General features: G+C 47.1%; 1 protein-coding gene across 6 annotated transcripts in view; it reads left to right on the plus strand.

Moving 5' to 3' along the window:
- TBC1D24 (TBC1 domain family member 24) overlaps window positions 1-27,802 on the plus strand; it is a 544,893-nt gene that overhangs the window by 314,282 nt on the left and 202,809 nt on the right. For all 6 annotated transcript variants that reach the window (XM_078663019.1, XM_078663021.1, XM_078663018.1 and 3 more), the window contains one exon: window positions 8,744-8,902. In XM_078663019.1, the coding sequence (XP_078519145.1) occupies window positions 8,744-8,902 (159 nt within the window). The remainder of the gene's footprint in view (window positions 1-8,743; window positions 8,903-27,802) is intronic.

The raw sequence follows: 27,802 nt of genomic DNA on the forward strand, positions 1-27,802 counted from the left end.
AAGTTTACCCAAGCTATATATTCGGGTGGTAGTCCAAATTTGTTCAGGGCTGCAAACATATAATCCCATCTCAGGGAATCAAAAGCCTGCTTTAGATCTAAAGAAATACAGCCCTCTGCACTGTTCTTTGCCCTCTCATGGAGCATTATCTGGCTTAATCTCCTCAAATTCAGTGCCGTGCTCCGACCGGGTACGAAACCACACTGGTCAGAGTGTATAAGCATTGGTATATATTGAGCTAGTCTTGCCGCTAATATCTTACTAAGGATTTTGTAGTCCGTGTTCAGTAGTGACAACGGTCTATAATTCGCCATTTGTAGCCCGTCCCTACCATGCTTTAAAAGAGAGACTATCAGTGCCTGTAGTGTCGTGGATGGTAAAGTACTGGACTCCATGGACTCCCGATAGAGGACGTGTAATTGCGGGGCAAGTATATTTATGAATGCCACATAGAACTCGGCTGGGAGGCCTTCAGTCCCGGGGGGTTTGTTCTGTAGCAGTGCTCTGATCGCCTGCCTGATTTCAGCAATCGCAATGGGTCGCGCCAGGTCATCTCTTTGTACTGTCGTTTGCTGAGGGATAGGTCGGTCAGTCATGAAGGACTCAAAGTCTGTGTCCGATATTAGCGTGTGTGGGCCATATAGTGCAGTGTAATAGTTTTGGAATGCGGCGTTGATATCTAGTTGTGCCCGAACCGTCGTCCCACGCCTATCATTCACCTCTACTATAGGGGTGCCCACAGGTGCGTTGCGCACTAAACGTGCCAATAAAGGTCCCGACCTATCAGCCTGTGTGTGTTGCCTGCTCGTATATTCCCTATAGTCAATTACCCTCAATTCCTCTAATAATTCTGCGTGTTGGACATGGGCCTCTTGGAATTGTGTGAGATGGTCATTCGTGCCCGCTACCTCATTTTCCAGCATCGCTAGTCTGCCCTCTACCTCCTTAAGCCCTGCCACTACTGAGTGTTTGATGCCCACCTTTGTACTCATCGCCACCCCACGTATGGTCGCCTTAAAAGCATCCCACTCAATCTGCCTGGAACTAGCCGTGTTCGCGTTTTCAGTAAAAAAACTTTGTGATGGCTTCTGACAGTGTGGACCTGAAAACTGAATCCTCCAGCAACCCCGGCGATAGGCGCCATGTCGGTATCGGTGTCGGAATCCTTCCCCACTGTATTATTAGCTCTACCGGGTTATGGTCAGATAGCGTCTTCCCCATGTGAGTGGCAGAATAAATTGACCCCAACAGAGTATTAGAGCGGAAGATGCGATCTATCCTGGTGTGTAACTTGTGGGGTGGGGAGTAAAGCGTGTACTGTCTGTGGTGTGTATGTTTGATCCTCCAAACATCCGACATGTCCGAGCTGACCGCCCAGTGTGCTAGTGCCTCCGCCTGTTTCCTGCTATCCGTTGCGTGTAGGGGGGGGGGGTGGGACCTGTCAAGGGATAGATCCAGAACCGCGTTTTAGTCCCCTCCTATTATCCATCCGTGTTCCGACCAGTCTGATAGCACTCTGCTAAGAGTAGCAAGAAACTTTGACTGTTCTGTGTTAGGTGCATATATACAGCCTAGTACTATAAAGGATCCGTCCAAAATTCCACGTACAAACACATATCTCCCCTCTTTATCAATCCGCCACTCTATCATTTTGAAGGGGACAGAATTTTTGAGCCAGATAGCCGCCCCCCGGGAAAACGCCGAGTAGGCGGTAGCAAACAGCTGGCCTTTCCACTTCTTATGCAGTTTTTCACCCTCTGACCCATTGAGATGGGTCTCCTGCAAATATGCTATTGACACCTGCCTTCTGTTCAATTGCGCTAAAATTCTGTGCCGCTTGTGCACTGATCCCATACCCCGCACATTCCAGGTGCAGATCTTGTATGTGTTAGGGGCCGTCATGGCAGTGAGGGGCTGTAGTGTGTGGCAAACCCAGTACAACCTGCATGCTAGTATTTTCTATGCATGTTTCAAGTGCCTTAACTGTGCTAAATTCCCCAACCTCAAGGTCCCCATCAATAAAAAAATGAGGCCAAGCATCAGCACCCAACGTGGGTAACAACGAAACCTCTGTGTGCCTTCGCCTGGGGGGGGGGGGGGTGAGCCTGGTTACTCACACACAAGAGCTGTGTATTGAAGGACGTCACATTACACCCTGTTAATAATGAACCCTGTTCCATCCGTGACCACCTCTGCAGTTTAAATCAATTGTTCATATACATTACCAAGCGACACCTTCAACCTGAACAGTCAAAATTTGTTCGCCATTTGTGCCGTTATCCGTGGAAACAATTGCACGCTAGCGTCCGATTCTGGCACCTCCGTGTGTGATTCAGACCGGCTGCCCATGTCTGGCTTGTCTCGGGCATCGTGTGCTGCTAGTACGGTCGTCGTCAACAACACTGTTTCCGAGTTCATCTCCTCTACAATAGACGACTTTTCCTCGCTCATGCCGGGCCTCACGCCTTCATGGACCTCTGTGTCCGGCAGCTGATCCGTTCGGCGAAGGGAGCGTTCCCCTCCATCATGTGGTCCCGTGAGGTGGTGGGCGTAAGCGTTACTTCCATCCATTCCGATGCTTCCTCAGGGGTGTCGAAAAAATAGGTTTTGTGTCCATGCATAATTTTTAGACGCGCCGGGAAAAGGAGGGCATATTTCAGGTTACGTTCCCGTAGCGTTCTTTTAACTCCCAAAAAAGTCAATCTGGCTTTCTGTACTGCTGGAGTGAAGTCCGGGTATATCGAAATCGTCCTATTTTCGTATTGCAAAGGAGCATTCTCTCTAGCTGCCTTTAGGATTGAGTCTGTCTTTATAATGTACCGTATTTTCCGGCGTATAAGACGACTTTTTAACCCCTTAAAATGTTCTGGAAAGTCGGGGGTCGTCTTATACGCCGGGTACAAAATTTAAAGGTATGTTTTCAGGCGTTTTTTACATAGCGCGGACTTTACCCGAAGGTGTCAGAGCGCTTTACAGTAGGAACAGTATTGATACAAGAGGAACAATTACAAATGAACAAATTACAAAAGCAAACGTTAAGTTACATGGATCAAAAGTGACAATAGTGAGCAACCAAAATACATGAGGTAGCAATCAGTACATTCCTGGAGAAAAAAGTAATAAGTGTGCAGGTTACAAAAGCGTACAAAGTACGAGCCAACTATGCAGGACTGCGTTGGACTGCGCTGGAAGTGGGGGTAGTCTTATACGGAGAGTATAGCACGAAACCTACATTTTATCAAGCAAAGTAGGGGGTCGTCTTATACGCCGGGTCGTCTTATACGCCGGAAAATACGGTAGTAAATGCGCAATCAAAGGGCGTGGAGGTGCACCCGGTTTGGGCGGTCTCAGGGGTACTCTATGCGTGCGTTCTACACTGTAGAGCGGGATGAGCGCCTCTGGTGTTACTACTGACTTCAGCCAATCTTCTACGAACTGTGTGGGGTTTGACCCCTCGCTGCGCTCGGGAACGCCCAGTATGCGTACATTATTGCGGCGCGAGCGTCCTTCCGCGTCGTCCACTCTGTCTCTCAATCCTCTGAGCTGACGTTCGATCTCCTCCATGCGCGTGGAATGTGCCTTTTGTTGGGGAATCAAGTCATCAAGGGCAACCTTGTGTTCAGTGACTCCGCCAGCTTGTTGTGATCAGCCTTCAGAATGGACAGCCCTGTGGACATCGCATCCATCCGCGCTTCCAGCGCCTCCCTGGAGGCCCTGATTTCTGTTAATATTAAGTCCAACTTAGCCTCCTGGGAGTCCATGCCCGTTGGCGGTACCACTTCATTATTTGAGCCAGAGTCCTCAGAGCCGGTAGACTGCATCATGTTATTTGCCACTTGGTCCAGCTGCTTGAGTCTGCGCCCCATGTCTCAACCTCGGACCTATAGCTCGGTTACTTCCCAAAGGCGTGTGTGTCTACTACCTCATTGTCGTCAGGGCAAGGCACCACTCGGCTATATTCAGTGAGTCGCCGGGGCGCGCCCTTGCGTATGCTTCTGTGCACTCCGCATCGTGCAAATGCGGCCTAGATACCGTTCATGTGCCACACTTACTGACGGTGCCCCTCCGCTGCAGAGGGATGGGGGAAGTCCGCCTGCAGCCCCAGCCGCCTCCAGCGAATGCGTCTCTACTACAGTTCTTTGCACTTCTATACGTGCACGCCGCTGCAAGGATCTCCCCTGTCCCCCAGCTGACTCCTTACAGTGTCCAGAGGTCGTCCGCGGCGTCGCAGGAGGCAGTCTCCTCTGTGGCTACCACCACACCTTAGGATTGTGGGTGCAGCCGGGGCAGGGCGTCCCCCCAAATACTGTCAGGTATCCCTCCGCTCGAGTCCGTCGTCACCCCGGGTCGTCTGCACCCGGCAAGAGGCAGTGTACCCTCCGAGGGCTATGCCTCCGGTCTACTCCTCTCTGCAGCGTTCAAAAGGCGCCCTCAGCTCCTCGCAGATGTCGCAGCGGCCATGGCTCAATCTGGGTTCCTCCCTCGTGGACAGCAGCGTTCTCTCCACACCACAGTTCACAGTTCTTACCCCTATTCGCACCCCGGGCGACTCACTCTCTGTGTCAGCCTCACCGCCGCCGCGCTCCGGTGCCTCGCTCTCACCACGCACTCGGGGCTCCGATCGGCGAGCAAGGGTGTTCTCACTCTGTGTACTCCACGTGCCGAGTTGGTCTGTGTGGGGGTGACAGGCGGTCCGCTTTGTCGCACCGGAGTGCACCACAGGCTTGGACCACCGACAGCCAGGCACAGACCCGGCGCCGCTCCGCCTGCAGCTCCTCGTCCGGCTCACCCTCTCACTGTGGGCCGCGGCGTCTCTCGCGTGGCTAGGCCTCACAGCCGCGCTGGTCGGGCACACTGTTCGGGAGCCTCGGTCGCCACCAGATTCAGCCACGCACCTTGCAGCCTCGTCCGATATCTTGTAAGCGAAGGTGGGGTCAGGTAGATCCAGGGATCACAGGATATTCAGCTTATGTGTGGGGTGTTGAACGGAGCTAGCTCAGTCTGCGTCCGCCATGCTTGGCCGGTAGCCACGCCCCCCAACTATCAGACACTTAAATGAATTCCGCAGCAGTATCGCCATTAGCACCAGGTGCCTCCACCACCTCTCATTCCCTGATCTTGTGAGGCAGTACTGTATCTATGGCAGGCAAGTTCATTTCCTCTAGGAACCCCCTCAGGTCTTAAGGCTAAATACATTTGCTGTTCTTTCCTTCTGATAGAGACCTGTAATGGCAGAATCCTCACCTTGTGAATATCCCCTGGCTCCAGACTGGATCCTGAGAATTTTCAATAGCAATTCCCTTGCGCATCGGTTGGTGGCGTCATGCGGCTCTGCATTGGATCTGTCTCACCCCAGATATGATGGGGCCACTATATCTGCAACTCTTCTGTGTGCTGATATCAGTTACTTTTTTTTCTGCGTCTTCTGAGACTGAGCAGGTGCGCCATCAAATTCTTTTAGCTTGACAGAATTATTTCCCTTCAATTTTCGGTGTGCAAGGGACATGTCTCCACCTAAAACTAAAGGATTCAAACCACTCAGAGACTCTCGTAGCCAGATGTTGTTGACATACATCCATGATTTCGGTTTCTAGTGTTAGGGCTCCAAGGACAACTCTGTCATGCAACTGCTGTGCAAAGATGAACAGCAAGATCATCCGTGACCGAGAAGCCAAGCTTATGGTGGCGGAATGCAGAAGGAAGTCAAAGAAGGTCTGTTCACGGTTGAGGGCAAGGAATCGATCTTGCTGCTGAAGCCAATGTATTCAATGATAATCTGTGAAGTCATAAAGCAGTGGTAGGTCCAAGAAATCCAAAAAAGACACGAAGTCAAAACACAGCTCTACTTCGTCCTGCCACTCCCACTGCTCTTCACCGCACGACACCCGGGGCCTTCCTGGCTGCGGGGTTCCTTAAATCTTTCGCAGTCTTTTCCGACACTTGCATGGAATCTGACAAGTTCCCCTGGTACCGAGCTGACTGAGACTTTAGATCCCATTGTAGAGCACATATGTGCCAGCTTGCATGGTCCGCATGCAGGAGGCAAAGAGGCCAAGAAGTCTCAAATCAAAGCCTCTCTCACTGAGAACCAGGCCAATGCATGAAACATGGAGATTATAGCCTGAATGTCCTGGACTCGTTGAGGCAGGGGAAAAGATGATCACTGCATCAGGGATGGATACAGAAGGGGGACTGAGGTAAATAATTCAGTTGTGACTTCAGCACATTGATGAAAAAGCCCAACAATGTCAACAGTGGTTCACAACTGTTTCAGGTGAGCCCTCCTTTGGCAATCAAATGTTGAGGTATGGAAAGACTTGTATTACTAACCTAAGCAGATGGGCTGCGCCTACCACCACCAACTTTGTGAGCACCCAAGGTGCACTTGTAAGGCCAAATGCAGAGCTAGACGCAAAGAGCGAGCAGTAACCCTGCTTTGTTTTCATTGGTCTAGAGACGAGTCCGCCTTGGCTCCAACGAGCTAAAGCCTTCAAAGTGGATATCCATTAAGGTTTTCTGAGCATCGTTGGAAAAGCTAGTGGAGCGAATCCAGGCTGCGGGATAGCTACCAACATGCCCGCCACTGTATCCCAGAGCACCTCTCCAGGAGGCAGTTGGTTTTGACTCGCCTAAGGGAAAGGCTAGCAGACGAAAACAGATGTTTAGGTAATGTTTGTATGCTTTTGGACTCCCTATCAGACGGGTAAAACGAAATGCGTGAAGATTGCTGCTTCCCTGCACAAACCAGTGCCTGACTGGTACATTCCCCCTGCCCCAGCAGTGACTGTGCTCTGTACGTGCATTAAGACTGCAAAAGACCAAGAACTGAAGCACCTTGTTGGATTTTTCCTCTTGTATCCCGCTACACAATTCCCCTAGATAAGCGACGCACGACAGGTGGTACTGGGTATCTACGGACCATTTTAAATGATAAATCTGAAAGGTGAGCCGTAATTACTATCCATTTATATGTAACACAGGTAAAGTCTTATTTCTTTTGATAAAAGACCTGAAACTTTATTTAAAAAATTGTTATTGTGTGCAATACATGTACTAGCTGAAAGCCTTGTTCAAACCCCACATCCAGTTTTCAACTGTGTGTGTTCACTTTTTGAATTAGATACCCCTTGAAATTGAAACACTGAAAAGAAAGTGGCAATTCAATGATGCCGCAGTAGTATCTGACTTCCGTAGTTTCAAGAACCACAGCAGTTCTTGGCATAAGCTGCTCTTAAGACCCACTACATCCTAATTAGTTGATGGATTTCAAAGATTGATTAAAATGACGGTGTAAAGAAAAACCTGCCTAGATTCCCCAAAGCCACACACGTAGGAAACCGTATCAGACGTGTCTTGCCGGCTAATTTGGAGGTATGGAGATTGGATTTTGAAAGGTGTTCTCTGTTCTTAAGCCCTTAGCCAATTAACACCGTCCGAGTTTTCAATATCCAAATATTGAGGCTTGGTAGGTGTTTTTTTCCCTAAAGGGAGAGGATGTGCCCTTACGGCCAGAGCTGCCGACTTTGTAGCTGTGGTACCAGTTTTGCGCCTCGGTGTCGGTTTAGCACCCTGTGACTCTGGGCAAACCACTTAATCTCCGCATGCCTACCAAAACATGAATGTAGCGTAACTTGTAAAGCGCTCCACTACCTTCTGGTCGAGTTCGCGCTATATAAATCTGCACAAAAAAACAAAAAACTTTTTTAAAATCCATTGTCGGACCCTATTCTAATTGCTTTCTTCCCTTTAAAACACTGCGTCCCGTCTCATTTCTATTGCTCCCCAGCCTTATCTCACACCCCGTCAGCTAGCCTTCCCACCATCAGTTTTCCATCCGCTCCCCATTTAAGATTTCACTTCCTTGTTTGACCCCTTGGAACATGGTGGTTTCCTGGCTCTTGCTAATAGTAGATTGTGCCCACCGGACTCCTCCATTCACTATCTTGTGTTGGCTGTTCTAAAATGTTACATATTTTCCATAATATCATATTTTCAAAGTTGAGATGAGTAGTTTGTGTTCATTATGAGCAGTCTATTTATGTACAGATGCTTCTTTCTACCTGGTACATATACATCTGCTACGAAATGTGTCACTTTTTAATATGCTCGATAAAAATTCACTTTCTACTTTATGCGCTCAGTATTTATTTTCTGATTGTCATATCTTCTCTGAAGTTGCTTTTTATGCATGGTGCATAATTTCAAATAGGCTTCTCACTTCCTAATTGCAGAAGTAATGACTTGTATCTACTAACTCAATGTAACTTGCCCATGATACCCCAGATTAACATATTTTGCATTTTAATTGCATGATTCATACAGTTGAGGAATTCTTACTGCTGTAAACATATTTTCATACTAAACTGCAACCGATAAATTATTTAGTCTGTTTTTGCAGCTCTTCCCTCATTTGGTGCGGTGACAGATGTACAAATCCGTTAATGTTCAATCTTTCCATTTGCTAGTTTTTACAAATTCTTGCTTTATTATAACAGCGAAGCGTGATTCTTTTTGTAAATCCATTGTGCTGAGAATGCAAGGATGGAGACATGAAAGTAGACCACTAATCTGGCATTGGCATTTAAAGAATGTCAATTTATTTAAAAAGATGGTTGCATTCAAATTCGAAAAATAAATTGCCACTTTATGAATGGCGTGGGTGAGGAAGCATCAGCGTCAATAATGGAGTTTGTTACTGCACCTTGCCGCTTGTGATTTTAAATCATTATACTGTATCTCACAGGCAGAATGTGCACCTGGCAGTACACGCAGAAAACTTCAGCTCTGAAATTGTGTCCGTGAAAGAGATGAGGGACATTTGGTCTTGGATCCCGGAACGCTTCGCATTGTGCCAGCCCATTCTACTGTTCACCAACCTGGAACATGGCAGCACTCTAAACAGGTAAACTGGTTACTTTCACGGCTCTGGTCAATGAAACGAGCAGCAGTAGCCGATTCAGGAATATGCAAAAGAATAAAACTCTTTTTACAGTTTGTCACTTCACTTTCCTTTGTGGTACCCTATAATTTTGCTACTTTGAGAGGCGTGAATACGGGAAAGACTCAGAAAAACAGTTCCATTTCATTACCTCATTTTAATTGAAGGTGATTTACATGGGAATCTCATTCAACTGTCACCCAGTGACCACCAAGTCTGTTATGTAGTGATGTTATCTCCGAACTGCCTTACTCTAGGTTCCTAGGATTCCATTGGCCAGTGGGATTGAATGTCTCTTGCAGATTTCTGTTAACTTTTATGGAACATGAGCACCGCAGTTTCATTCTCATGCTCCAGTTGACTCCATATCTACTCCAAAGGATGCAGATTGTTGAGGATAACGGTGGGCAAGTTTGTTGGCAAGTCGTCTGTAGGGCCTCAATCTGTTGGATAGGCTTGACTAGGTTTAGTGGTGTTCTTAACGATCTGTCTATGGCCAATCTCTTCAGGATACTGGAAAATGAAATTTATGAAAATATGAATGAAGGTAGCCAAGCATATTAGTAACAGCAGCTTAAACAAACGACTTCTTGAAGGGTCTGGCTGATCTGATTATCATCCTGTGAGCTGATGCTAATCGAATAGTATGTACAAAAAGACTTTGCCTTGCAGATACGTAATTTTTCTTTTATTTCTGGTGTTTTTCACTTTATTATAGGTTCAAAATTTAGCAACAACTACTGCAGTGAGTCTGAGAGCTACATAATAGGTCTCACCGTATTCTGCATACTTTTGTGAGAGACTGTTCTATTTCCTTGCCACTATTTTGTTCCTTACTTCGTCTTTTGATTCTAAAATTCTGGTTAATTTCCCGTTTGTCTCCAATGCCGTCGTTTAGTTTAGTCTGCAAATTCTTCAATCTTTCAAAAGTTTACATCATAAAAACGTCTCGCAAAACATAATTTCAGGCAACCTGTCACATTACAAAGTAGGAGGCACTTTAAATATAGAATTGAGTATATCATACAATTTCTGAAAAGAGAGATAATGCAGTTGGTCTTGGGAAGTGCTGTCACCCGTTTCACATGCAGTTACACTGGAAGCACGCCATAGTCCTTACAAAAAGACAGATATCATCTATAGATCAAAGCTGACACCCCAAATCTATATCGAACCCATCAAGACGTCCAGAGGAGAATAGATGAGCGCCTGCACGTGGTGACACACTCCACAAGAAGAGAGAAGACAGAATCATCAATATCTGATAGAGACTTCTAGCTGCAGATTACTTACCTTTGAATTTCTCAGGCGTCAGACTGCATCCAGAAACTTTTGCTAAGCAATACTCCTTGTGCACGCTGTCAGGTGGCTCCATTCGGCAGTACTCCTTGTGCACACTGTCAGGTGGTTCCATTCTGCTCTGCTTGACGTTGTCAGTAGCGTTGGTTATTATGCCGCAGTACCTATATGTGGGCCACCAAGGCGCGCAGACGGCTGTTCTTTTTTTTTTTTCGCACCAGAGCGCGACCATGATTGAAAGTAGAACTGTCGGGCCATGGCTCCGGAGGCCCTGCTGTCAACACCATCCAGCAAGACTCCGCAGAGATCCTGGCCCGATCGAAAAAGAGTAGTCACAGGACCGCTCCTGGAGCCAAGAAGTCCTCTTGATCCCACTTGAGGTCTTCGGGACACCCGGGAAGAGGCACAAGAAAAAGTCCATGCGGACTTCATCTTCACCCTGGCTGTCGTCTGATCAAAGAGGTAAGGAGCACCGATACTCTAGGCATGGTTCTGTGGAGCTGGATCCAGGGTCCATTTGTGCCTCCCTTCTTTCCTGGGAGCCATAGCGACCCCATCTCAAATAAAATAAAATAATTTTACGAGGCCATGCACCAGGTATTTGAGCGAACTGACCCTTCTAGTGAGCCCTCTGGCCCCACAGAGTCGGAAGGGGCTCCATCGGGCCCCACAGAGTCTGCTCAGGCCTTGGCACCAGTGGGGCCTTAGGGATCTGATCCCATATCCGGGTCGATGCCAGTCATGCCAATGCATCCAGTGGCGGACCTGAAATCGGTGCTGCCGGTGCCACCGTCTGGACCAGCCCTATCCTTATCCCCAACGATACGGAGTAGGAACGACATCGCTCGATACAGATTCCAGCGCTGATTGAACCTAGGGGTTCTATGTTGTGACCTGTACACTTTGAGGATGTGTTGGTCTTGGAAGAGGAATGGGGAGTGGTTTGTGGACCCTTTAGAACACCAGGATGACTCTGCAGAGCAATTGGACTGGTACCGGGAACTTGCCGAAGCCAGTGGACTGGAGATTTCTACAGATACTGGCATACTCTCTCCGCCAACAGTGGCTATGGAGGAGGGGGCATCCTACGCCATGGTGGTAAAAAGGGCAGCTGAGGTCCTTGGACTAGAACTGCCCTCTGTGCAGATCAGGATTAATCTCCAGAATGAAGTGCTTCAACCTGGGGCTTCCACCTCCAAACCCCTTTTGCCCTTTAATGAAGCATTTACTGATGACCTACCTTGCACATGGTCCAAGCCTAGCACAGGGGCTCCTGTGAATAGGACAATTGCGTGCCGCCATCGCTCAACACCTGATGACCCGAAGTCCCTCAGCCAACACCCCACACCTGAAAGTTTGGTGGTGCAGGCCTCCACATCCCAGGGTGTGTTCCCTTCCGCCCCTCCGGATAGGGAATCCAAGAGGCTGGATTAATTTGAGAAGATGTTTTTTTCCTCCAGCCTAGCATTGCAGTTGGTGAATACCGCATGCCTATTGGGCCGTTTCTCCCACTCCCTTTGGCAGACGGTTGGCTAAGTGCTGCCACAAGTCCCGGAGGAGGCCCTGGATGTGCTCTCACAAGCAGTTAAAGACGGGAGAGATGCAACAAAATTCACCACGCCCTTGATATGATGGATTCACTGAGCAGATCAATTTCCACACCAGTGACCTTAAGGCGCCACGCCTGGCTTAGGACAACTGGCGTCTCAGGCGATGTCCAGGCTAATCTGATGGACATACCCTTTGATAGAACCAGTCTTTTTGGAGAAAAAGCAGATTCGGCCCTGGTGAGGTTAAAGAACTCTCAAGCTACAGCCAGATCTGTGGGCCTCTCCTCTACTCCTCGTGGCCGGTCTTCCTTTCGCCCCTTTTGTGGCAACTGAAGGGGTTTCCAACCACGTCAGCCCTATCCCAGCCACCGTCCTGTGCAGGATTCCCAGGCCGTGCGGGGACATGGACACAGGTCATTCCGACCTAGGAATGGAAGCCAGAAGTCATCGGCCACCCGGCAGCCGCAGCCTCCAAGCAATACTAGTCTAACTATGCAAGACCACACCACTCCAGTTGGCAGGAGAATCTGTCCTCATCTCCTCCACTGGAGATCCATAACATCGGACACGTGGGTCTTGTAAATCATTCAGAAGGGTTATTCTCTACCTTTCCTTTTTTTTCCTCCTCTCATTCTGCCAAATCGGAACAGCTGACGGAGGATCATCTCAAATTGCTCAAGGAGGAAGTTGCAACTCTCTTGGCCAAGGCAGCTACAGAAAGGGTCCCGGTTTCCCGTTACTTTATGATTCCGAAGAAGAACAAAGGACTGCGGCCCATTTTAGATCTTCGGACCGTCAATCTCTTCCTCAGGAAGGAGAAGTTTAAGATGCTCACTCTAGCTCAGGTCTTGTCTGCCCTAGATCAAGAACACTGAATGGTAGCGATGGACCTCCTCCCCAACCTGCCAGGTCACAGGTGTTACCTGCCGTTCAAGATAGGCTGCAAGCACTTTCCGTTTACTGTGCTCCCCTTCTGCCTTTCCAGTGCCCCTCAGGTGTTCACCGAGGTGATGGCCGCAGCTCATCTGCGCAGGTTAGGGGTCTCATTCTACCCCTACCTCAATGACTGGCTGTTGAAGGCTTCCTTGCCCCAGGCTGTCGTCTCCCACCTTCAGAATACACCGTACATCCTACATTCGCTGGGTTCCTCTATAAACGAGCCCAAGTCACACCCGACTCCTTCTCAGATGCTCGCTTTCATTGTAGCTGTTCCAGAACCAGTGCGGTTTTGGGTCTATCCTCCTGGGCAGCAAGTCGAGAATATTCAGGTTATGATTGAGATGTTTCAGCCTCTATCCTCCATTTCGATGAGACTGACTGAGGCCTCCTGCATCCTATTAGTAAAGCATGCCAGGTGGCGTATGCGGGCTCTGCATTGGGACCTGAAGTTCCAGTGGACACAGCATCAAGGGAATCTCACCGTCATGGTCCAGATCTCTGAAGGAACTCCGAGAGATCTGCAGTGGTGGTTGATGAACCACGATTGGGTCAACAGCAGATTCCTCTCCCTTCCCCAACCAGATCTCACAGTCACGACAGATGCACCACTTCTGGAATGGAGCGGCCATCTGGGAGAGGTGGAGTTCAGGGGACATTGGTCTCCGGCGTAGTAGAGGCTCCACATAAATTTGTTGGAGCTCCGAGCGATTCAACATTGAAAAAGCTTCTTCCCTCTGTCAAGGGGAAGCTAGTGCTGGTGTTCATACACTTTACCGCCATGTGGTACTGCAACAAGCTGGGCTGGGTGGGGTCGTGGACCCTTTGTTGAGAGGCCCTGCGTCTGGACATGGCTGGAACAGCAGGGCATAACCCTGGTGGTTCAACACCTGGCAGGTTCTCTGAACACTGGTGCGGACAAACTCAGCCGTCGATGCCTAGCAGATCACGAATGGCCACTCCAGACGGAGGTGGTGCAAGGTCTCTTTCAGCAGTGGGGAGAACCTTGGTTAGTTTTGTTTGCTTTCGGAGAGAATGCGCAGTGTCAGCAATAATGCGTGCTGGAGTTTCCAAGGTGGCAATCGATCGGTGACGCCTTTCGTTGCAAGTGGTGCTCAGGCCTGCTGTATGCCTTTCCGCCCATACCACTCCTGCCTAGGGTTCTGAAGAAGATCAGGAGCAACTGTGCCCAAGTCATTCTTGTGGCTCGAAACTGGGTGAGTAGAGTCTCCTATCCAGAGCTTCTGAAGATGAGCATCGATCCTCTGATCAGGCTGCGCCTTCGGGAGGATCCGAGGGTCCCCCACCCATACCTGTCAACTCTGTGCCTCCATGCTTGGAGATTAAGCTATGGCAGTTGATGGCTTTTGACCTTCCTCCCAAAGTATGTAATGCTATTTTGGAGGCCAGGAGGCCCTCTGATAAGACGGTATACGTCTGCTGTCGGCATAAATTGTTATTATACTGTACTGAAAGGCCTATTGACCCTCTTTCTGCTTCTTTCTGCTGTCCTTCTATTCATTCTAACCCTTGCCCAACAGGGTTCTGTTTTGGGAACTCTCAGGGGTATCGTTCTGCTCTGTCTGCTTTTTTGTGGCTACCAGACCAACCCTCTCTCTTCAAGTCTCCAATTGTGCATAGGTTTTGAAAGGGGCGGCGCACTTGTTTCCCTCCCACGCCCTTCGTTATGCTGCAGTGGAATCTTAATTTGGTCCTTACTTATTTTATGTATGCTCCCTTTCAGCCTTTATACAACTGTTCCCTCCGACTGCTTACCATCAATACTGCCTTTTTAGTGGCGATTACATCTGCCCGGAGGGTGAGTGAGTTGCAGGCGTTGTCCTGTACATCTCCCTAAATGACATATTTTCCGGACAAAGTGGTGCTTTGCACCTGTGCATCATTCTTGCCCAAGTTTGTGACCCTATTTCATCTGGTTCAATCCATCATGCTGCCCACCTTTTTTTGCTCCCCCTCACCCCTCTAAAGGAAGAGGAGCGTCTCCAACGACTGGACCCCAAAAGAGCGTTGTCAGCCGCAGCTGCTGCAGGTAAGAGCGGTAGGGTGGTGGGGCCGGTTGGGAAGGGGGAGATTTCGAGAGACGACCACATGGAGAAATTAAATAAAGAATTAATTTTCCCTTATGGTCATCTCTCAAAATCCTCCCAGCAGGCCCCACCGCTCTTACCTGCAGCGACTGCGGCTGATTGCCATTCTACCTTGACTGCACAAAAGAATTTCGAGTGGACGACCAACTCTTTGTGGGGTACGTTGGAGCAAAGAAGGGAAGGACAGTGCAGAAAAGGAATCTCTCTCTCCGTCGTTCTCTGCATTAAGGTCTGCTATGCTCTGGCCAAGAAGCAGCCCCCTGAGGGATTAAGGGCTCATTCCACCAGGGGAAACGCCGCGACTACGGCCTTGGCTTGGGGTGTCCCAGTTCTGTATATCTGCACGGCAGCAATGTGGGCATCTCTGCAGACCTTTGAAAAACACTACTGCCTGGACAGTCCGGTCCGCAGGGACAGGCATTTTGCCCGTTCGGTCCTGCAGGACATATTAGTTTGAAGGATTGGTCCACAGCCTACCGCCAGGATGGTATGGCAGTTACTTTGTGGCTCTGAGCTTCTGGTGTGGAAAAAATAAAAAGTACTGACGTCTGCATGCCTGGGTGGCATCTATATAGGTACAGTGGTGTCATAACTAACGCTGCCGACGTCAGGAGGAGCCGAATGGAGCTTCCCAACGGCGAGCTCAAGTTGTATTGCTCAGCAAACGTTTCCGGATCCAGCATGATGTCTCGTAAATTCAAAGGTAAGGAATCTGCAGCTAGTCTCTGCCGAAGGTAAGTAACTTGTTCACCATTACTTGGACCAGGAAGAGTCAAATCACACTTGTAGGGAGAGTAGTCTACAACCTAGACCAACAGATGCTCCTTTTAGTGCAGGGAAAAGAAGACGAACGCTGAATCAAATGTTAGATCTAGAAAAAGAAAAAGATGTGAGGGGCCTTATATGTAACTGCCAGAGAATTTAATTAGTCAGGAAGGAATACCATTCATCTTGAAATCGCAGTGGTGGAATAGGGAATAAGCTTCTCCACTATGATCAGCAAATCTCAGCAGCATTGGAGCAGACGTGGAGCCATAAATTGCTCATGATAATAATGCCCCTCCTGGTAATCATTGTCAACTTCATCATCTTGGCATTTAACGTTGAGATCAGATGGACTGTGAGCTACATCGTAAGGACCCTCATCCTCATCATAATCCTCCTCCACGAAAGCCTCTAAAAGGTGTGATGGCAATAGAGGCGATACTTTACTGTAGTCCGGAAAAGGCTGTTGTTGAAAAGGCCTTTGAAACGTATTGAGCTGGGAAACTATTGTTGGCAGAGGCGTCGACGGTGCAGAAACAAGTATTACAGGAATTTCCCCCGTCAACAGTGGCAAGATAACCGGCATACTCATAGAAGTCGTTGTCTGCGGGCTCGTCGATATTTGCTTGAAGAGCTGAAGAGAAAAAACTGAGTAGCACTCAGGGAGACTCCCTTCCACACAACGTGCAGTGAAAATCTGAGGAGAACTGGCCTTTGCTGGGAGTGTTCTAGGGTGCTGGTAGCTGATTGGTTGGAGCTGACCTTTGGTCCTTTTTCCTTTAAGGACGTAGATAGGCTACTAAGATATAGCCTTTGGCCTCTTTATTACTTATGGCGCTACTTTTGTCTTTTACTGTGGGGCTCCCATCGCGACGACGGGGAATGATTCAGGCATGTGAATCTATGAAAGATACCAATACTGGATAACTGTAGTTACAGGTAAGTAACTTGTTTTCTTATAAACCCACCCACCCCCTCGTGGAGGAAAACACTCCTGTACCAGCTGGGGTCGGTCGGCGGTAGATGCACATGCCGACATTTGTGAGTAACTTTTCCTTACCTAGAGAGAATTTGTTTCACTCTCACCTACTGCCCCACTGTGTCCAGCTCTGCCACGCAAGAGCCTTTATCCCTCCACTTCTTGTATTTCACCAGGAACTTCGGTGAGCCAGTTGGCGTCCATTCTGTCAAACATGTTGACCTTCTTCTTTTGGAAAAAAAACATCATTATATCCTTCCCCAGCAAGACTATACTTTTTAAACCATAACAAAAGAACCCTGTCATTAAAAAGTATTTTAGATTCTTTTAGTTCTCCAGTATTGGATCTTTCATAGATTCACATGCATGAATCATTCCCCGTCGTCGAAGTGGGAGTCCCACGGTATTATATCAATGCAGTCATATGAATTGCATAGGCTACATGGCACTAGTCCATGAATTTAATAGCCTAGCTATAACCTTTTTGACAAAAGGACCTAACTTAGTCACCAACTGATCAGGCAACAGCACCCTCGTCTAGAACCTTACCCACAGAGGCTTGCTTCCTCAGATTTTCTACCGAAGGGCATGTGAAGGGAGGCTCCCTGAGCTCTGCTCTGTTATTTCATTTGGTTCAAGAAACTTCTCTTCAGGTCAGATATATATTTAATTCTATATTCCCATGTAACTTTCTGAACATGTCATCCCATTCTAATAAGGGATTATTCAGGTCATATAACATCTGTGGCAAAAAGACTTTAGATTGATGATCCTCATAAGAAGTGTATTTATTGCCTCTATCCTGACCACACAGTCAAAGACTGTAAAATATGTCGCATTTTCTCACAGAAGACCCTCGAGGACAGAAGGGGAAGACTTCTCTTGTGGTTACAGAGGATTACTTCTAAAGACAATCCTGCGTCTGAGGCAGAGCGATGATTCTCTTACATCAGCCAAGTCACAAAAAAAGAAATTATCTGATAAGGAGCCTTCTGAACACCCTAAAAAGGCCCTTAAGAAATCACACCATGATACACCTGGTCATTCTTGGAAAACCAGGACAAATCTCATCACAAATCTTCTTCTAAGTTTTCTTCTGAGCCTTCTACACCATCTGAAAGACTTATTCCTTGCAAAAGGTCTTCAAAAACCCACCCACCTATGACTGGATCTGCTCATACTGAAAAAATAAAAATGTTGCCATCTTTTACTCCGTCGACGACGACACCATTGATGATGTTCTCGGACGACGCTGATGTCTCCATTCACTACAGTGTCTTCGCCATTAATAATCTTGTCTCCGACTGCGTCGACGACTATCATTACCTGAAGACTGTTATCGACAACTGCATCTAAGTCTCCACCTTAATCGATGAAGCTTTCATCTAGGCGCTCGTCGACAGCTAAGGATCCTGGGCCGTCGATGAAGAGATCCATGTCGACCGATATTCCAAAGAAACTACAGTCGATGGAGCACTTGTCTACGACAATACCGTCGACCTTGTTGACGACAAACTCAACAACAACCTCTTAATAACCAATCTTCAAGGAATGTTACAAGACTACTATAAACTGTTCCCGGAACCTGTTCCCTTCTACTCCTGCTCGTTTGCTCCCACCTTCAACTTGGTCCGCACAAAAAACACCGCCTCCTAGACTGTGCACTTTACAAATCCCAGGAACCCCTCTATCTTCATTACCTCTGGCTGAACCCCAGAAGCATGATCCTGAAGTGTCCGACGGTGATCAAGAGGAAGAAGAGGGAGAGATCAGGGATTGTGCTTCCACTATCAATGAGTGGGATTATTATTTAATAACTACACCATCTACCCAAATTGCTCCTCTGGTGGATTCACCTCCAGACGATATTGGAGGTTTCAATAATATCATGGAGAGGGCAGAGAAACGTTTCCAATTGCCTTTCTCTACCAAACAGACAGCCTGTTTCCTTTATGATTTTAAGGAGCCAATACAAAAATGAGTAAGGACCATCCATATTATAGATTTTATTTGACAGGAAGGAGTGCGTATAATGAAAGACACAGACGGCCACAGTTACAGCCGTTATACCCAGGTTAGATACAAAGTACAGGGCACTAGATGACGCTCTTGCATGCCTCATTGGACAACAGATGCCAGAGTCAGTCATCAGCCAAGCAGCTGAGAGACGTTCTAGGAACCCTGCTACCCCTATGCCAACACCACCAGATAGAGAAGGGCGTCGGCTGGAGACGACTGGAAAATGTTTCTCCAGCATGGCTACAATAACAGCGCCGCACATTCTCTGGCAATTGTATGGAGATTTGACAGGCAAATGTGGTCAGAAATGGCACAGTTCATTGATCTTCTGTCAGAGGATGGCAAGCCCGAACCCAGGGTGAGACTCTCCTGGAAGAAGAGGGCTTCTTCGGAGATTATATACTGTGCCGTCGATATAGCTTCTACAGGATTCTGACACCTAGCTGGAGCACTGGTCCACCGCAGGCAGGGTTGGTTTTAATCGACAGCTTTAAAACCAGAAGTCCAGACGAAAATCCTGGACAGGAAGAAGCCTTATTCGGAAAACATATTAACAAAGTTCTTCTATCCATCAAGGTGAATACTGACACAGCCAAGGCCCTAGGAACATTGCAGTTTCGAAAGCAACCCTTTTGAGGAGCTAGAGGAAATTGTGCTTATTTCTACAGAGGGGGATTCTAGAATTATAGGCAACAATACCAGTCTTATCTAGGGCAATATAGGCAACAATATGTACAACAGTACAGGTAGCCACCAACAGCGGCTTAAAAACAAGGAGCCAGAGGAAAACAGCCCACCAGGGGACGAGATGTCAGCAGAAAACAATGATCCTTCCTTTTGGCCAGGTATCTTCCCAAATCCAAGATACAACTAGGATGTGTTTCTCATTATATTCACCAGTGGTCCAGCATAATAGCAGACAAGTGGGCCCTGGACATCATAGATCAAGAGCATACCCTGGAATTCATCAGCAAACCCCCGAATAAGCCTCCAAAACAGTTATTTACTCGCCATCTGAAACAAGTATTGAAGGAAGTCACTATCATGTTGCAAAAAGGGGCAATAGAGAAGGTTCCAAAGTCTCAACGGGGCACAGGCTTCTACTCCTGTTTCTTCCTGATCAGGAGACTAGCGCCCAGTTTTGGATCTTAGACAATTGAACAAATACCTGAAAAAAATGTTCACCATGCAAGATATCTTGAATCTTCTCAACCATCGGGACTACATGACTGCTTTAGAACATCAAGACACATACTTTCATGCCCCAATCCATCACAGCCATCAGGGGTGTCTTTGTTTTCCGGTAGCCGGCACACACTTTCAGTTCAAAGTGCTCCCCTTTTGACTACTTTCAGTTCCAAGAATATTCACAAAGTACATGGCCCTAGTGACCGCACGTCTGAGACTAAACGGCATTCTATTTTTTCGGTACTTAGACAATTGGCTCACAAAATCTCCGTCATTCCATCAGGGCACAATGGATACTGCACTATGCCTCTCATTATTCAAACAATTGGGTCTCAAACCAAGCCTACTGAAATCAATTCTCTAACAGACAACATCATTAATGTTTCTAGGAACAATCTTAAACACTCAGTCAGACGAGGCTTTTGTATCCCCACAACGGCAGGACAAGATTAAAAAACGGGCTCAGAGGCTTGCAAAAGAAAGTCCACTTCTGTCCGACTGTACAAGTCATTTTTGGGAATGTGCTCCTCCTGCATTCCTCTGATACCAAACTGCAGACTTCATATGCATCCCCTACAGGAGAAGTTAGACAAACAACGGCTGCAAATTCTGGGTTAATTCGACAATGTGATGTAATAAAAGCTATGCAGTGGTGGATAGTATCAGCCAACGTTTCTCAAGGGATGACGTTTTTCTCTCATGCAACAGATATTGTCATTACCACGAATGCTTTCCTGGAGGGGTGGGGCGCTCATCTTCAAGAGCTATCAGTCAGTGGCAAATGGACAACTGTTGAAAAAAAACCTGCATATCAATCTCCTACAACTGAAGGTCCTAGCTCTGGTGCTATGTTCATTCCTCTGCAGAATTGCAGGCTCGTCAGTACTTATCCGTACAGACAATACCACCAGTATGCAGTACCTAAACAAACGGGGATGGACAGCATCAGTGGCTCTATCTCATCAGGTAAAAGTGATTTGGAATTGGTCCTTACAACACAAGGTAACACTAAGGGCAGAACATGTCCCGGGAGCATCCAATGTGGTGGTGGACACATTGAGCAGACTAACAACCACTTGCCATGAGTGGAAAGACAGTTCTATGGTCTTGGGGACATTTTCCTTTGGTGCAGCACAACGAAACTTGATCTGGTTGCAACAAAGACAAACAAGAAATGACAATATTACGCAAGTTGGCATCCCCAGAGAATATCGTGGGGAAATGCCTTTTTGATCGGTTGGTCGGAAATATTTGCTTATGCTTTTCCCCCAATTCCTCTAATACCAAGGATTTTCAAGAAAATGAAGAGGGAGCCATGCAGATTAATCATCATTGCTCCAAAATGGCCCTGGCAGTTTTGGTACACGGAACTTCTCCTTCTCTCGGAGCAACATCCCATTCCTCTGCCTGCTACTCCGAAATTCCTATCCATTAACAAGGGCCTAGTACTTCATCCCAACCCGACTTCTCTTCATTTGTCGTCCTGGATCCGGACGACAATGAGCTTGGAGAGTTGAATATACTCAAATACTGCACCAAAATTCTTTCTAAAGCGCCAGCAGAATCCACGACTAAGTCATACCAATTTAAGTGGAAATGTTTCTGCATGTTGTGTAAAGAAAAATAATTGGTCTATTACCTGCGACACCAGTGCAGATTTTGCCTTATCGTCTTCAATTAGCTAAAACTGGTCTTGCGCATTCATCAATAAAAATGCAACTAGCAGCAATTTGTCACTTCAGGAGATCAAGTAATTCATTGTCTCTATGGTAGGCAGGATTAATGAAACAATTCCTCAAGGGACTATTGAGATATTTTCTTCCGGTGAAACAACCCCCTCCGTTTTGGCATCTAAATGTGGTATTAACAGAGCTAATGAAAAGCCTGTTTGAACCAATCCACAAAACACAGCTGAAATTTCGGTTATGAAACACAGCTCTATTACTGACACTAACTTTTGCAACAAGAGTTTGCGAATTGCAAGCATTCAAAATCAGGCAGCCGTTCATGCAATTAAAAAAAGACAAAGTAATATTAAGAACTAACCCTAAATTTATACCAAAAACCCCTTTTGATTTCCATCCCAACAAGCGTATTGTTCTGAGGACATTTTTTCAAAAACCACAACCTATGGCTGAGGAATCCCTACATACTTTGAATATTACAAGGTGCATTAAATTCCATTTACATAGAATAAAAATTTTCGGAAATCTGATCAATTGTTCATTGCCTATGGCAATATAAATAAAGGCCTATCAGTCTCTAAATCTTACATTGCAAGATGGATTGCAACAGCCATTCAATCCTGCCATAACGCTGCAGAACGAACCTTATCTACTAGAGTCAAGGCTCATTCAACAAGAGCTGCATTATTTGCTGGGGTTCCCATTCACCAAATCTGCAGAGTGGCCACATGGTCAACCAGGCATATCTTTACCCAGCATTATTGCCTGGATGCTACAGACAAAACTGATACAGCAGTGGGATAAGCGGTGTTGCGGAATATGTTTCAGTAAGGTTTTGCTTTCCTATCCCACCATCCGCTATGGTTATGTTATTACTTTAATATTATTATTGCAACTATTTGCATATTATTATTGCAACTATTTGCTGTGTTTGCAATATGATGATATGTATTTATATTACTGCTAACTATTCTAATTCAAGCATGTGAATCTATGAAAGATTCAATACTGGAGAAGAAAATAAGTTAACTGTAGCAGTAGTTCTCCAGTATTGGTTTCTTTCATAGATTCGCATGCGCCCCACCCTCCTCCCCTAGAGGCTCTCTTTTTACTTTTGGGATTATTTATTCCCTCTTGTCCTTGAAAATCTGAGGGAGCTAGCCTCTGTGGGGAAGGTTCTAGAGGGTGCTGTTGCCTGAATGGTTGGTGACTAAGTTTGGTCCTTTTTTCTTTAAAAAGGTCATAGAGAGGCCATTTAATAGAGTATGCTATTCATATGATTGCTTTGATATAATATCATGGGACTCCCACTTCGACGATGGGGAGTGATTCAAGCATGTGAATCTATGAAAGATATCAATACTGGGGAACTACAGTTATAGGTAATTAACTTATTTTCTTACTTTAATGCACATTCTTTTTACCAATCTACTCAAATGTTTCGCTCACACCAATGCACCTCACGTTTACATCGGCAAAAAAAATAGAACACCACCGAAGAGCCCCCCTGCGGGGCCCATTGGGCATTGCTGTGCAGGCCCAACGAGGTGCTGCCCAATGATGAAGCATGACACCCCTCTGGGTGAGTGAGGGCCCTTGCTCCTAAGCGAGCAGATCCCCTCCACCTGCCCTCAGGCAGCCTTTGACCTTCTTTCTTGACAGGAACTTCATACCCTCTGGTGGCACACTAAACCCTTTCATTGCCAGGTCAGCGTTTCCATGTATTTCAGTGCTTTTTAAATAGGGGGTGTAGTACGCCCTGCCGTACACAATAACGATATTGCCCGTCACCAAGGAGTTACATGACCATATATACTTTATTAGGCTATGCAGCTCCAAGGTGACTTACAATATCCTTATCAGGTACAGAAGGGGTATTTTAAATCCTTATAATACATGGAGACACCACCACCTCTCCCTCAAACCACCTAAATCATTGGTGTGTAGCTCTTTCATATGAAAGAGAGGTTGTTTGCAGTCCAAAAGAACAAAAATAGAATCTCTAGTGCAAAAAGCTGTAAGATATTTGATGTGAAAAGATATTCGAATCAGTTTAATACAAGGTTTATTTTTTAAAGGTGCAGTGGCTAGGAATATGCAGAATCCTGCAGAACGATTCAAACGCGTCTATAATTACCTAAGGAGTTCAAAAAATAAATGTTACCATAAACCGATACTTTCTGCGTGTTAATGTACAGCTAAAAAACAGAACAGGAGAAAGGAAAGCCCTGTTTTGCTTTTGATCTTCAAACAGCTGCTTTAATTATGCACTGTGACCTTACCTACCTTTCACCTGGCTGTTGACTCTGCCAGCAGATGTTTATAATAGGAGACTGTGTTTGTCACAGATCACCTACTATAAAGAAATTTGAGGTGTATTTTAATACAGGGATGGCAGAATCTGATGTATTAGAATATATTTAAACATCATATGAGCAGTGACGGGGCTTATCCAGCTCTTGTGGTTTTTATTGTTTATCATTACAGTTGAAGCTGAATTAGTAAACTGTACATTTGACAAAACATCAGAATTTTTCTCTGTTAAACCTAGAAGTGGCAGACATCACTGCTGACAAATTAGCTCTTGATTAGGCACAAACAATTGAGCAATCCAAGTTTGCTTAAGTTTCCCCCATAATTTGTTCGAAGGGCTGGCACACTCCTTCTAAGAAACAGACTGTTAAAAAAGAATCCAATTTGCCCACTTTCTACTTAACAGTGTTTATTTGAACCAGATGGTCATTCTGTTCTACCAAGAATTTCAAAGGTACTTACATAGTGGAATACTCTCTGACTTACAAAGTAGATTCTTGGTGGAAAAGAAGTAGGGAGTGGAAAGGTGAGGGGATTCGGGAGCCCTAAGATAGTGTATGCTGGGAAACAGCGTATTGAGGTGCAGAAGCAGAGTCTGTGTCATCCAGGACCTGGTCCCAGAATCTGCCTAGTTTCAGGCAGTGCCAGAGAAGATGGAGCAAGGTCCAGGGGCTACCGCACCCCCACCAACAGTCCCCTGAACAGTTTTCCTTCCACTTCCATTGTCGATCTGGAGTATAGTACCGGTATGACATGACTTTGTAGGCCGTTTCGGTGTGTCCCATACTATGTGCCGTCTGGCGTGAGCTATAGAAAATATCATCCCTTTCTTTGTCCGACAATGTTCTACCTATCTCAGCCTCCCATGTAATCAGCCCCGTGGTTCTACAAGGTAGTTCATTCTTGGTCAGATGGGCATATATCTCAGAGGTTAATCTCTTGTTGTCCGTCTTGAGAAGCAACCATTTCTCAAATTGGGTCATCTGACGACTGGTGCCCTAGTTGCGCATAGGCAAATTGGCCAGATCCTTGCAAGGAATAGTCGGCCTTGAGTTGACCAAATTTAATCGATCCTTTGAGATCGAAGAAGCAGCCCATGCGTTTGCACCCTCCCTCCGTCCATCGGCAAAAGGAACTTCGCTTCAGACCAGGTGGGGAAGTCCGGATTAGCAAATAGAGGCGTCATAGGAGAAGGGAACGAGGTCAGGCCTGCACTAATTGCCACTGAGTCCCATACTTTAAAAGTAGGGCTCGTAACGGGGGAAGAGTAGAGACCTCAAGCTCTATGTCGGTGAGGGAGCCAAGCCTCTCTCCAAATATAGGATCCCACCACCGTCTGATCCATGAATACCCAATGTTTCTTGGTAAGCGGGCGATTCCACTCTACACGATATCTGGGGTGGGTCGCTTGACCCCTACGTTGTTTAGTGCGGTGCAAGAGTTGTCGCTGTAATTTGGGCTTCTTACCGCCCCAGATGAAGTGTTCCATGTCCTTTTGTAGTGCGCGGATTGACCTGGGCAGAGGAACGAGAGGAAGCGTCTGAAACACATAGAGCGCACACGGGAGAATTATCATTCAGAGGGAGCTGTTGCCAATGTGTCAATTCCTTACGCGTTTGGAGATCAGCAAACCGTATTTGCTGCTGCCATTTTCGAAGGCTTCGTGAGAGGGCGAGTCCAAGATAGGGAAGACCCTCTGTGACCCACTGAAAGTCATACTGTGACTGCAGCGTCCGTGCAGTATCAGAAGCCACCGATAGATTTAGTATTGGGACTTGGGAGTGTTCATGCGGAACCCCGAGAAGGCGCCAAACTCCTGCAATTCTGTGAAAACAGGAAGGGAGGTTAAAGGCTTAGTCACCGAGAAGATCATGTCATCTGCGTACAAACTAATCAAATGGTGGTCTGCCCCAAATGGTATGCCAGTCGCTATGGGCTTGTCCCTTAGCCTTTGTGCCAACAGCTCCATATAGAGTTTGAAAAGGAGAGGGGAAAGAGGACAGCCCTGACGCGTGCCCTGGTTGAAAGGGAACCCGGTAGAGCAAATACCATTTATTCTGACTGACGTGTGGGGACACTGTATAAGCACTGTATCCAGCTCCTAAACTTGTTGCCACAGCCAAATCTCTGCTGGGTTTCAAACAGGTAGGGCCAATGCACTCTGTTGCATGCCCTTTCAGGGTCGACGATAGCAATAATGCTTCCGTCTGGGACCGGTGCACTTTGTTAATGAGGTGACAAATGCGTTTTGTGTTGTCAACGCATTGGTGCACAGGGATAAATCTGGCTTGGTCCAGATCGATAAGCCCTGGCATGAGAGTGCTGAGACGGTGGGTTAAGATGCTAGCAAACCGCTTTGCGTCGATGTTTATAAGTGAAATGGGCCGGTAGGCGCTACAGTGATGGAGGTCCTTCCCCTGCTTGGGTAAGACTGTAATGGAGGCCTCGAGCATGGAATCTGACAAGGTGCCCGTGTCATCAAAGGAATTAAAGAGCCTCGTGAGCAGAGGAGCTAACTCTGAGCAGAAGGTCTTGTAAAACGTTGCTCTGAAGCAATCTATACCGGGGGACTTTGGAAGCTTCAGTCTGGCAATAGCTATCACCTCTTCGATACGGATGGGTGTGTCCAGTGCCTCTGCCTCAGAGGGAGGGAGGAGCGTCCCCACAGCACTGCTGAGGTAGGCCCTGGGGTTCGTAGGGGTAACGGTCTGTCGTACAGCTTTGCGTAGAACATCTGAAAGACCCCAGCAATACTGTCAGTGTCCCTCACCTCAGTCCGTCCCCAGTCGCAATAGACTTCACAGTGTTCCCATGCTACTTACTGCACAGGTGATGTGCTAGCAAGTGGCCTGCCCTTTCTCCCCCATGTAGAATTTGTGCTTGAGGCGTAAAATGGCATACTCTGCCTTGTCTAAATCCAAGCGCTTTAATTGGAACCGCTCCCTCTCCAAGTCTCTCCAGACCCGGGGCGCCCATGTGCGTTTATGAATAGCTTCTAATTCTAACACCCTCTTTTCTAATTCCTGCCTCTTATCTCCAGATGCTCTCGATTTTTCGTTCGCCGCTCCGACAATGAATTCCCCTTGCATCACTAATTTCAGGGCCTCCTAGACCGGTGCAAGCGCAGCGGTGCCTGAATCGTTGCGTGCTAGAAAGTCTTGAAGGACTTCCTGCATTGTCTGCACCACAGCCGGAGAGTGTAGCATGGATTCTCTGAGGCGCCAGCTTAGTGTTGGGTCTGTAGACTGTGGCGTCTGGAGGGTGAGTGTGATGTGCGCATGTTCGGCGAGTGTGCGGGGCTCAATAGTGGTCACCGTCAAATGGTCCCACATGCTGGGCGAGACCAAAAAATTATCCAGCCGGGCATGGGTTTTATGGGCAGCTGAGTAAAAAGTGTTGTCCCTGCTATGAGGTTTGTAAGCGCGCCAGACGTCGCAAAGACAGCACTCGCTAAGCCACGCAAGACCCTTGGGTGAAAGCGCCCACTTTGTTCAGATCTGCATCATAACCTGTCGAGCTCGGGATCCATCCCAATATTGAGGTCTCCCCCCTACTACAACTGCGGCATCTGGGGATTGAAGTACCCTAGTTAGTGAGTCTGTTAGAAAGGGTTCTTGATGGTCATTTGGGGCATAAATAGATACCAGTGTGAAGTGAAACGCGCCCACTTGTAGGCAGAGGGCGAGAAGGCGCCCTTTAATTTACAACAGTGTGCCATGTCCTGTGAAGTGTCTAGTGAAGAGAATGGCTACCGTCCTTTTTTCTTAGCCCCCGATAACCAAAACTGTTGTGGTAAGCATTTGGAGTGCATCTTGTGTGTGTCCTTAGAGAGCAGATGTGTTTCTAGTAGGACGCAAACGTCTCCTTGTGAGCCCTCCAGTAGGGAAAGGACAGCTGCTCTCTTAGTAGGGTTATTCAGGCTAGCTTCAACACCCGCAAAGCTCCTAGCTAATGGAGAGGGCCTAGGGTATTCATGAGCGGAGTGGGATGAGATTCATGCCCCATGCCAAGCATGTGTATGT

This window comes from Lissotriton helveticus, chromosome 10 (genome assembly GCF_964261635.1).
Source record: "Lissotriton helveticus chromosome 10, aLisHel1.1, whole genome shotgun sequence".
Lineage (NCBI taxonomy): Eukaryota > Metazoa > Chordata > Amphibia > Caudata > Salamandridae > Lissotriton > Lissotriton helveticus.